Source organism: Dromiciops gliroides, chromosome 2 (genome assembly GCF_019393635.1).
Source record: "Dromiciops gliroides isolate mDroGli1 chromosome 2, mDroGli1.pri, whole genome shotgun sequence".
Classification (NCBI taxonomy): domain Eukaryota; kingdom Metazoa; phylum Chordata; class Mammalia; order Microbiotheria; family Microbiotheriidae; genus Dromiciops; species Dromiciops gliroides.
Window position 1 is genome coordinate 120014852 of NC_057862.1, and position 12316 is coordinate 120027167.

The following is a 12316-nucleotide window of genomic DNA, read 5'->3' on the forward strand; positions in this document are numbered from 1 at the left end:
ATCCGTCTTCTGTGTTTGTGTGCAGATATATGTATGTGACTTTCACCACCAAGGATGTAGTAACTCATAGGAGCCTTTACCCCTTCTAAGAAGGGGAGGGAAAAAGTTACTTTATAATTCTAATTCACTTGTTATACTCTTTGATTGAGTATCACCTTTTTTAAAATAGTGTGTTCTCTGATTGGATAGGAATAAGTAAACACACTAGTGTGGGCTCATAAGGGGTATAGGTTGTGGCTAATCCACAGAGTGTCTTAAAACTAAAGTAACTTTTCTAAAGAACATTGTGTGAGAGGGGGTGCCCAAGTGCTACATAAACTTTTTTGTACCAACCTTTTCAATGCAGAGAGCATTCTTTTTTATAAAGAAAGCACAAGCCAAAAAAAAACCCCACAATTAAAGAATTAAGTAGTTTTATATTGTCCATTATCATCAGAGTTTATTTGTTTGTTTGCCCTATTGAGAGAAAAAAGAGGATCAAAGAAGGGAATAAGATCTTGTGTTTGGGTGGATGGAATAATGATAACTGCTAATAGAAAAAAAGGCTGCTTGGTTTTTATTTTGTTTTTATTTTCTATGCTGAGGAGAATGGTCTTTGTGTTTGAAAATAAAGAACAAAAAATACAATCTGGGATTTGATAAATAATCTAGGGGCGAAGTAAAAGAGTACCTTATTGTCCTTGAGAAATTCAAATCATCTGTCCTGGATGAACCCTGTCCTCAGATACTGAAAAAAATAACAAATGTGACACTACACTAGTCAATAATATTTAAAGAATAATAGAAAATGGGAGAGGTGACTCAAAACTGCAGAAGGGAAAATGTCCCTAATCTCCAATAAAATGAAGAAAATACAACTTGCAAACTATGGTATGGTGAAATTAAATTCAATCCCTGTAAATTTTTTTTTCAAAAATGTCATTAAACATATGGCAAATGAACATCTAGAAAGAGAAGCAATGATTGAGACAAACTAGCACAGTTTCATCAAGATTAGGTCATGCCAGACCAACTACTTATTTCTTTTTCTTCAAGATGATTAAAAAACTAGATGTGAGAAATGTTGTTGAGAGAGTTTTTATCAAAGATTTTGATGAAGTATCATGTACTCTCCTTGTGGAGAATATGGAGAGATGTAAACTAGACAATGACACAATTAGATAGATTCAGAACTTGAGTGTCCAGATTCATAGGATTAGGTTAATAATCCAATGCCAATGTGACTGGAAATCTCCAGCAGAGTACACCCAGGAATCTGTGTGTGGCCCTTTGATATATTTTTTATATTTTTATCAATGACTTGGATAAAGTCATGGATGGCAGGCCCACCAATTTTCCAGATGAGAGTGAGGATCTGAAAAGATCTTGTTGGGCTAAGCCATAGAACTGAATTTAATAAAATGAAATTCATTAGTGATAAATGTAAAAAATTAAATCTCATAAGTATAAAATATGGTTAGACAGCAATTCGGGGTGGAGGGGTTAGTGTATTATGAGCTCAATATGAGCCAGAAATGTATTGTGGTGGCCAAAGGGGAAAAAAAAGCTAAAACAATCTTGAGATGGATTGAGTTTTAGTTTACAGGTGGGGATAATCCTCATATATTCTGCCTTCATCAGACTTCATTTCAAGTTTTCATTCAGAGGTGGTGGGTCCCCCCACATTGGAGGACTTCAAGCAAAAGCTAAATAGATTATTTGTGTATGTTATAGTGGAAATTCCTCCTAAGTATGGTTTGAACTACATGCCCACTGCGGACCCTTCTAATTCTCAAACTCCTCTGTATGGTATTCTAAGCCCTTCACAGCTTGGTTCCAACCTGCCTTCTCATCCTTATTGTATATTAATGCCCTCCATATCCATAGTGGTCCACACCATCCTTCTTGCTGTTCCTCACTCATGGCACTTTATCTCTGGCCTCTGTTTCTGTACTGTTTGGCCCTCATGACAGAAATGCATTCTCTCATTATCTCCTTGTCTCAGAACCCCTAGTTTCCTTCAAGGCTCAGATCAATAATTACCTTTTACATGAGGCTTTCCCTGATGACTCGAGCTTCTAGTACTTTCCCCTCATAGTTACTTTGCATTTATTTTGTATAAACCATTATATGCAAATATTACTTTCCCTGCCTATACTATATAGCTCTTTAAAGTCAAGGACTGTTTCACTTTTATCTTTGGATACCCAGTATCTAGCATGCTGCTGAGAACATAGTAGGTGTTTAATAATTATTGATCATTTGGTTGATCAATTCTGTGATCATCCTATCCAATGTAAGCTTTGCTCCTATACCTTTTTTTTTTTTTTGAGTACAAAGAGTTTATTGCTTATAAAAATAAATTATTTAACAATGTAGATTCCTGGCACCATGTGTGAAGTTCTCATTAAAATGACAATAGCTCCAGAAGGATAAGCTCACCCCTAACAAACACAGAAGAACATGCTGCCTTGTCCTGAACAGGATCTAGGCTTAACAATCTACTATTATGAAGAGGATGGTTCTCAGATGGCTTGCCTACCAAGTTACTCAGATGCTCCAGTTCATTGAGGTCTCGATTGATGGAGTGCACATGGTCCTGGAAGTGGACGATGAAAGCCTTCTCCCGGCTCTCCAGCGTCAACTTGTTCCATATGCCATCCTTCAAGCAGTCGAACACCTGACTCACGCTAGAGCGCAGCGCCTGTATAGAGCCAATGGTCTGAGCGAAGGCCACCAGATTCACCCTGACGGTCAACACATCTGCCATGACGAACTATACCAACCCAGGCCTCCGCTAGCCCAGCCGAATGCCGGGGCGGCGATACACAGCCCGCCGCGCACTCTCCTATGCCTTTTTTTTTATTATTATTATTCTCCTTCTGCTCTCAACATAGCTGTGATAGTGGTTTTTATCACATTTGGATTTGTAACATCCTATCATTCTTAGTTTGGTTTTATGTCCAGTCCCTATATGTGTTACATCCCTCCCCATTTTACAAGTGAGGAAATTGAGGCACAGAGAAGTTAAGTGAGGGCTCCAAGGCCACAAGTTTTTGAATCCATATTTGAACTTACCTCTTCCTGAGTCCAACCGTTTATCTCCTTTAGCACCTTGCTGCCTTGTCACCAGAAATTTGCCCATGATCACATTGAGAATATGTATCAGAGATGGGACTTGAACCAAGACTTTCACTACTCCAAGACTCCATAGGCATATAACCATGCTGCCTTGCAAGAATGCCGTAAGGATGAAACCAGGTGGAGCAGTGGAAAAACCACTGGCCCTGGATTCAGGAGGACCTGAGTTCAAATCCAGCCTCAGACACTTGACACTTAGCAGTTGTGTGACCCTGGGCAAGTCACTTAACCCTCATTTCCCCACCAAAAAAAATGCCATAAAACATTGCTAATCACTAAAATTAAAAGCAAGATGAAAATACTTGGCTATTGGGAAACAAAATTTTTATGCTACATACCCTCAAGGTAATGATGACGCTAGCATGTCACAAAACCAGTTTGGAACTCATCAGTGTATAGTTTGAATCCATATTCAGGCTGTCTGTTAGCTGCTGCTTTCATCTTTTGTTTGGGAACCCACCCCTCAAATGGAGAATAGTTCTATAATACCCAGTGATCCAAGGAATATCATTTCAGTGTTTCAGGAAGGAAGATTCAAACTTGCATCAGAGATGTCATTTGGGGGAAAGCAAACATATAAAAAGGAAAAAAGAGGTCATTTGCTTTTCCAATCAATTTGTCGTTAGTGAGCAGACTAGTCATTTGGCATAATGATATATTGTTTTATCAGTGGTGGCCTAGGATTCTCACTTATGGATGCACCACAAAACATTATTCTTGGCAGCCTTTCCATTCTGACAACAAACATACCTCAGAACATTTTTTGTGCTGTCAAATTTCCTTTCTTTGCCACTAACAACTGCAATGATTCCCCTTCACAGCAAACAGTGCTTGGAATTTCATTTGCCCTGTTTTACACCATGTCTAATTAGAAAAACATCAGCACTTGGGGGGAAAAGTGGTCTGGAAAATTCATTATTGTTGCCAGTTTTTGCTCTCCATCAAGGACAAAGGAAAGCATATTCAGGTTGTTTTTCACAGGCAGCTAGGCTGTTTTAGGGTTTAGGAAGGTAAGGGAAGTGGAGGAAGGTGGAGTTTTGATTACTCTATTAGAGAGAATAAGATTATGAATAAACAGATGGATGGGTGAATGAATGAATAAATGAATGAATGAATGAATGAATGAATGAATGAATGAATGAAAAAGGATTTAAGTGCCTACAAAGTACAAAATATTGTTAAGTTCTGGGGATACCAATAGAAAAACAAGATAGCCCTTGTTCTTGAGGAACTCGCAAAGTAATGAGGGAAACAACACATATATAAGATTGGCAGTTGGTTGGCATAAAAGGAAATGTGATATGATGGAATAATAAGAGGACTAGAAGATATAAAATGGGTTTGAGTATTGAGTCTGCTATTTACTTGTGCGATATTAGGCAAATTGTTTCACTTTTATTAGCTTTCCTTTTTTTTCCATACACAAAATGAGAATAATAGCTTCTAATTTTGGAAGTTCAAATCATTGTCTTACTACATTGTTACTGTTGTTTGTCCTTCATTCTCAAAGAGGACCATGACATTGGGGTTGGATTTAAGTTGGGGAGGGCTGTGGAAGGTCACCAACCTCATTCTCTCCTCCAGAGCCATCTGGGTCAAATGACATGATATGTATCAGGACAACTGAAGATGACCCCAAATGTTGTTTAAGACAGTTGGGATTAAGTAATTTGCCCAGGATCACACAGCTAGTAAGTGTCTGAGGTGAAATTTGAATTCGGCTCTTCCCAACTTCAGAGCCAGTACTTTATCCACTGTACCACCTAGCTGTCCTCCTACCACAGATAAATAACTAAACTTTGTGTTCTAAATTCCTCATCTGTAAAATGAAGGGGTTTGAACTTCAAGACCCCTATAGCTCCTTCCATCTCCAAATCATGATCTAATCTTTTTAACAGTAGATATGCAACTTAGAGGGATTCCACAAAAGAATCAGGCCAGTAATGGGTAAAGCAAGAGACTTTTATTATGGTGCATTTTCTCCTGAGCCAGGGCTGGAATAGAGCTGTTAATTATTCAGAAGGTCTTTCCACAATCATCAACCGAGAGTCTTCCCTAGAACAAAGCCCCTGCCCAAGATTATAGTGTCAGTCATCAGCAAGAGAGAAAAAACTAACAGACCACATTCTTCTATTACTACAGAGCTTGGTGAAGGCAGAGTTTCTTTAATGAAAATAGTGAGATGATTGACAATGCTTCAGTTCTCTTTAACAACAGAATATCTAAATATCTATCACCATTAGCCAACTTCAAAGGACCTCAGCCCCAGGAGCCAGACTTTTTTCCACCAAAACCTTATTGAAGTTCAGGTGTTCAGGCACCAGGACTCCCAAGTAGGTATAAAACACAAGCTCTATAATAAGAATATCTATCTAGTGATTATGCATCATTCCCTCCTGCCATCATGAGGTTAGGTAAAGAAACTAGAGTTGAATGTGAGTTTCATCAGGCTCTTAGGGTCCTGATCACTATCTATTTACTTTCCCAGATAACTATCACAAACTCCTTCCCTAGTTTTCGAGAGGAACACACTAATTCCACTGTTCATCATCATAGAATGATTGTGAATAAAAGCATCCATCAAATAATATTTTTCTTATCCTAAGGAAGTAAATTCCTTCCTCATCCTCTAATAATCCTTGTGCTTCGATAGTCTCAGATTGACAAGGCAAATCTTTCTGTTTTTCTCTTCTCCAATTCCTTTCTCCCAACTGATTTAACCCTGCTCCTCTGGAGTTCCTAGCTTTTTCTGTCCTTTCCTTTCAAAATACCCTCTGGAATCTTCCCTCTATTTTATCAAACTTCCTTTCATCTTCTATCTCATTCTCATACATTATTTTAATCATCTTGCATCCATGAAATCAATTTCCTACTCCCCCAAAAGATCGGGTCATCCATCCCACCTCATCTCCCATCTCAGTAGAAGTCCTTGCTTTCTTCTTTATAAAATGAATAGAGAAAATCCATTGTAAGCTACATTTTCTCCCTCATTCAATACCTCAACACCCTAAACATCTTCTCTATTCTCTTCTGCTTTGTTCCTGTCTTTGATGTAGGAGTTGTCATTTTCCTTACCAAGATCAACCCATCTTATGCTCTTGAGACCATTGACTCTCTTCCCATTTCCTTTGGTGCTTGCCTCTCTGGTCATTGCCCTGTTCTTTTCTTTCTTTTTTTTGCAGAATGATGAGGGTTAATTGACTTGCCCAAGATCACACAGCTAAGAAGGGGCAAGTGTCTGAGCCTGGAATTGAACTCAGGTCCTCCTGAATCCAGGGTTGGTGCTTTATCCACTATGCCACCTAGTTGCCCATCATTCCCCTTTTCTTTCTAATATAGTTATTGGCTCATCTCTCCCCTTACTACTTATAAGCACACATTATTGATCACTTACCAACATTAACTTGACTTTGCCTCACATTATCATTTTTATATATGTCTCCTCCTATTCACAAACTCCAAAAAAAATCTACAATGATTGCCTCCACATCCTCCCCTTCTCTCAAAAGTAGGATATCACAAATTCCTTAGAATTTGGATTCTCACCTCTATTGTCAATTCAAATCATGACTATTAACAATAGTCACTTAATTGCTAAATCTCAATGATCTATTCTCAGCCCTCATCTTTCTTAATCTTTCAGCAGCATTTGACACCATTAACCTTCCTCTACTTGTAGATTCTTTCCCCACCTCTGTGTTCATGACCCTCTTCTCTCCTGGCTCTTCTTCTACAGTCTGGACCACTCCCCAATTTTTTGAGTTGCATCATCATCATTTTGTTCCCCCACCTCCAAAAAAAGTGAGTGCCTTCTAAAGTTTTGTGATAGACCCTCCTCTCTTTTTGTCCATAGTTTCTTTAATAGTGATCTATCAGCTTCTGTGGTTTTAAATTGTCATTTCTATGGAGATGACTCCCAAATATCTAGGCAAAATAACTCTCCTAAACTCTAGTCCCATAGCACCAACTATCTATTGTACATATTGTACATATTGTACCTGACTGTCACATAGGCATTTCAAATTCAAGTCCAAAAAACTGTCATCACTCTCTTCACTAATCTTCCTTTCCTATAAAATTCCCTATTTTGGTTGAGGGTCTCATTATCCCTCCATCCCCCCCCCAGGATGAAACTTTTAAGTTATCCTTCACTTTTCTTTCCTATTCACCTTCCCTGTTCACATAACCAATAATTTGCTAAGTCTTGTCAATTCTACTTTAATAATATATTTTTCATCCTGGTGTAGTGGATAGAGTATTAGACATGTAGTCACGAAAGCTAATTCTGTTTCTGATTCTTACTAGCTAGCTTTTTAGATTGTGAGCTTCTTGAGGGCAAAGATGGTCTTTTGACTCTTTTTGTATCCCTAGCACTTAGTACAGTGAACTTAGTACAGTGTCTGACACATAGTGGTTGCTTAATAAATATTTCTTGACTGACCCTGGAATGCCGACAATCTCTATGAGCATCAGTTTCCTCATCTAAAAAACAGGGCTTCAAATATACTGTAGTATTCACAGTACAGGTTTGATGTAGGACTCAAATTAGGTAACATATTCAAAGCATCATGTGTGTTAAAACACTGTATTAAATCTAAGTTACTTTCTTCACTGGCATGACCAAAACTCTAATTCAAGCCCTCATTATCCCTCATCTATATGATTATAATAACCTTCCATTGGGTTCTTAGCTTCAGATTTCTCCCTTCTCCAGTACTTTCTCTATTTACCTTCCAAAATAATCTCTCTAACAAAATTTTAATAACACATTTCATGATATCCTTGTGGGAAAGATGGTTAGTTGTGGGCGAACTAGAAAACTGATTCAAAACTGAGTAGATAGCCAGACTCAAAGAATATTCATTTTTAGTTTCATGGCTCCAGTGTAGAGTCCCAAAGATCTGTGGTATGTCCCTAGACTGTTTAAAAAATTTATTAGTTCCTTAGTTGAAGGCTTAGGTGACATCATTATCAAATTTGTAGTTGACACAAAGCTGACAAGGGTCACTACTAACACAATGGATAATGGAGTCCTGACGAAGTCAAAATCTAGTCAAGGACTTCAAAAGATATTGACAGCCAACAATATTTGGCTGAATCTACAAGGTGAAATTCAGTACACATAAAAGTAAAGTTTTACATTTGAGTACAAAAAATCAACTTCATGAGTATTAGATGGGGAAAACATAGATAGCACTTGTCCTAGAAAAAAATGCGGACTTTAGTAGACTGCAAACTTAATATTAGTCAACGGTGAGAGAAGACAACCAAAAAAAATAATGTAATCTTGTGATGCATTAAAAAGATCATGGCTTCCAAGAATAATGACATAAAAATCTCACTATATCCTGCCTTCATTAGACCACATCTGTAAGACTATGTTCAATTCTGAGCACAGAAATTTAGAAAGGACACTGATAAGCTGGAGAGACTCTAGAGAGAGGCAAATGAGATGATAAATAGACCTTGAATCCATGTTACATGAAGACTGGTTATGGTTATAAGAACTGGGGATATTTTAATGAAAGAAGACTGGGGGGGGTAGGCATGATCACTGTCTTCCAGCACTTGAAGAAAGAGCTGTCATGTGGAAAGAGAATCAAATTCTTTTGTTTCACCACAGAAAGAAGAACCAAGTTAATGTTACAGAGGCAAATTTAGGTTTTATATAAAGAAAAACCCTAACAATTAGAAACTATGAGTAGAATGGGCTGCTTTGAGAATGATTTCCCCCACATTGGAGGCCTTCTAATACAGGTTGGAAGGTGAGTTATCAAATATACTTTAGGGGAGATTCTTTTCCACATATAGGTTGGCCAAAAGGTTGCTGATATCTCTTATAACTTCTGATTCTATGGTTATTATTTGGACAATGTGACCTTTTTAAGCTACCAAATTCTGATTCTATGTTCCAACTATACTTGCCTATCTGCTAAATCCAGGTCCTGGCTCCAAAGCTGATCTTCTATTCACTTTGCCCCTCTATTTCTCTATGCATTCCACTGAATAGTCCTAAGTCTTTCTTTTGGATATATACCAAAGTCAGAGTCAGAGCCCTTCAGATATTTAAAGATGACTATAGGGGCGGCTAGGTGGCGCAGTGGATAAAGCACCGGCCCTGAATTCAGGAGTACCTGAGTTCAAATCCGGCCTCAGACACTTGACACTTACTAGCTGTGTGACCCTGGGCAAGTCACTTAACCCCCATTCCCCTGCAAAAAGAAAAGATGACTATACTCATTGCCCTGTAAAAAACAACAATAACAAATAAAAAAACAGCAAGCAAACAAATAAAAAGAGTAGAATAACTTTATTTGGGCAGCTAGGTGTCTCAGTGGATAAAGCACAGGCCCTGGATTCAGGAGGACCTGAGCTCAAATCCAGCCTCAAACACTTGACACTTACTAGCAGCGTGACCCTGGGCAAGTCACTTAACTGCACTAAAAAAACCTTACTGCAATGTCTTCTTCCCTAATTCCTCTCTTTTCTAGGTAAAATACCTTCATTTACTTTAACTTCCTATTTGTGATACCTTTAAGGTGTTTAATCAGCCTTCTCAACCTCATGGAAACTCCGGGGAGAAAACAAGCATTGTAATCTCATATTTTATGATATTCAAAATTTCTTCATACCCATTATCTCAGAGTATCTTCATAAAAACCAATTAAGATGAATGTTATTATTCCAATTTTACACACAAGAAAAACCAAGACTCATAAAGGTGAAATAGTTTTCCCATGTTCACAATGTTTGAAAGTATTAGAGCTAGGATTTGAACTCATCCTGAGTCTAACATTCTATCTGAGTTATTTTCTTATCATCCCACCCCTCACCACCTCCTAAGAATACCATGTGATATATAATTGCTTGGTCTACAGAGGATCCAGCATGCAAATCACTGACTAAAAAAATAAAGGTGGATTGTGAGCCCAAATTATCTATACTATACCAATTAGCTACATCTTTGCATTGAGGTAATGTATAGACATGGCTGGATTCATAGTAACCAGAAACATGGAGGAAATGGATTGGAGAAAAAATGGGTTTTAAATTCTGCAGTAAAGTTTTCCTACAAATAAAAGAATTGAATTATGGAAATGTGTGTAGATGAATACACACTTGTTTGTGAATATCTCTGAACTGGTGATGAATGGGAGTACATCAAGAGCTGACCTTTCTCACAGCCTTGTTCCCTAGTTTATCTCTTAATCAGATTGTATACTGCCCAATGGCAAAAATATAAATTGCACAAGAAAAATGTAATAGACCTGAAAAAATAATTTTGAGATATTTCTTTGAACATCTGCAACTTCTTCAATATCTCAGACCAATTGGTGATTGCAATTGGTCAGGAGGAATTTCTGATTGTGATGTCTGTTTACTTGCTTCATTTTACCTCCTATTCAGGGATAAGGATATGGTGTCTGTTTAACAGTGGAAATTTCCTTTTCTTTTTTTAGATTTCTAGATATTATAGGTCTGTGTTGTGGTGATAACCTAAGGAGAGTTTTATTCCAGGAACTAAATTGTAAAGGATGAAATCTAGGTGTTCTTGAAATTGTCTCTGATGGATCATACTTGGGCTGGGATTTTAGAAAACTACTTTGTGAATGAGTAGGTTATGGTCCATGAAAGAGCCCAAAAGGTATTGATGTCCCTGATAGAAAGTTCTGAGGAAAGCATTAGGACAGAAAATAGTACAGTACCAGTCTACAATAATTACACTTATAGAAAATACATATATGGTAAATTAAGGTTTATGAAGTACTTTTCATATATTATCTCATTTTATAGATGATACTTTTCCCATTATTACTCTATTCCATCATAGATTTAAAGCTAAAAGAGAATTAAGAGACTACCAACTACAACCTCTTCACTTTACAGATAAAGAAAGACAGACTTGGAAAATCTGATTATCATACCCAAGTTCTGGCAGATAGTATCTGAGAGAAGTTTAAAACAGAGGTCTTCTTGACTTCACATCTAGTACTCTGTCCTCTATATCACGACTTCTTAAACTTTTTCCACTCATGAACACTTTTTACCTGAGAAATTATGTGATTCCAGGCATATGAGTATATAAAATAGTTATACTTTACCTTTTGCTACTGCCAGATTTTTGTGATCCCCACATTCAACTACAAGACCCTATATGGGGTTGTGACCCACAGTTAAGTTTTGCTCTATAGCACGTTATCTATTATGTTGCAAAGAAGGCTTTTCAAAATTATATCACCTGGGATAGAGCACCGGCCCTGGAGTCAGGAGTACCTGAGTTCAAATCTGGCCTCAGACACTTAACACTTACTAGCTGTGTGACCCTGGGCAAGTCACTTAACTCCCATTGCCTCACTAAAAAAAAAAAAAAAAATTATATCACCTGAAGCTTTTGTTTGTTTCTTTGTTGTTGTTATTGTTGTTGCTTTTGTTTCTAATCTGATGCAATTCATCCATGGCCAGGTAAAAGTTGTCAATGAATATTATTGGAAAGAACATCAAGCTGCTAGAAATCAAGAAGTCTGGGGTCTGGTCCCAACTCTAACAATGATTTACAGTGTGGCCCTGGGCCTTTAACTCCTTGGGGCTCAGTGTCTTTTTCTATAAAGTAAGAAGGTTCCATTAGATGGTTTCCAAGGTTATCTCTAGCTCTAATAGATTCACTCCAACATAATTTTCAACCCTATTTGAATAAGTTTTTACCGTGAACTATTTCAACTACCATGAATAGGAATTAGTCAAGTGATTCAGGCCAGACTGGAGAAGACTGGGATCTTTCATCTGGTCAGACATGGGAAAGCCAGGTGAGATTACATAGAAACAAGACCAGGATGTGGTTATTTAAGGAGATGAGTCTAAAAGTAAGTCTAAGATCACAAAATAAGGCCATGGGAGAAGGGAATGGATTAAAGGAGCAGGGAAAATGGGCATGACAAAAGTATTGTTGAGCAAGAGTTAAGAATGAATTTTAACCTCTCCTTTGCATCTTCTGGCCTGCCTGGTTTCTACTATAGAACAAGAGGCCCTCCACCAGGTCAACCTTAGTGTCTCTCCCCTCTTCCCCCCATCCCAGCTTTCCTTCCTCTTTTGTGTGTGCTGTCTCCCCTAGCGTCTAGCTTTCTTTTTATTAACTGTAACTCCGGCACTTAGGTCAGAGAGGTGCAGGCAGGAGGATAGACAGGCAGACAGTTGTCAT

The 12316-nt window shown here is 37.8% G+C and overlaps 1 protein-coding gene across 1 annotated transcript; it reads right to left on the reverse strand.

Moving 5' to 3' along the window:
* Positions 1–2386: 2386 nt before the first annotated feature.
* LOC122738383 (mediator of RNA polymerase II transcription subunit 27-like) lies at positions 2387–2749 on the reverse strand. The gene has a single exon (XM_043980435.1). The coding sequence runs from the start codon at positions 2747–2749 to the stop codon at positions 2387–2389; it is 363 nt and encodes a 120-aa protein (XP_043836370.1).
* Between the last annotated feature and the right edge of the window lie 9567 nt (positions 2750–12316).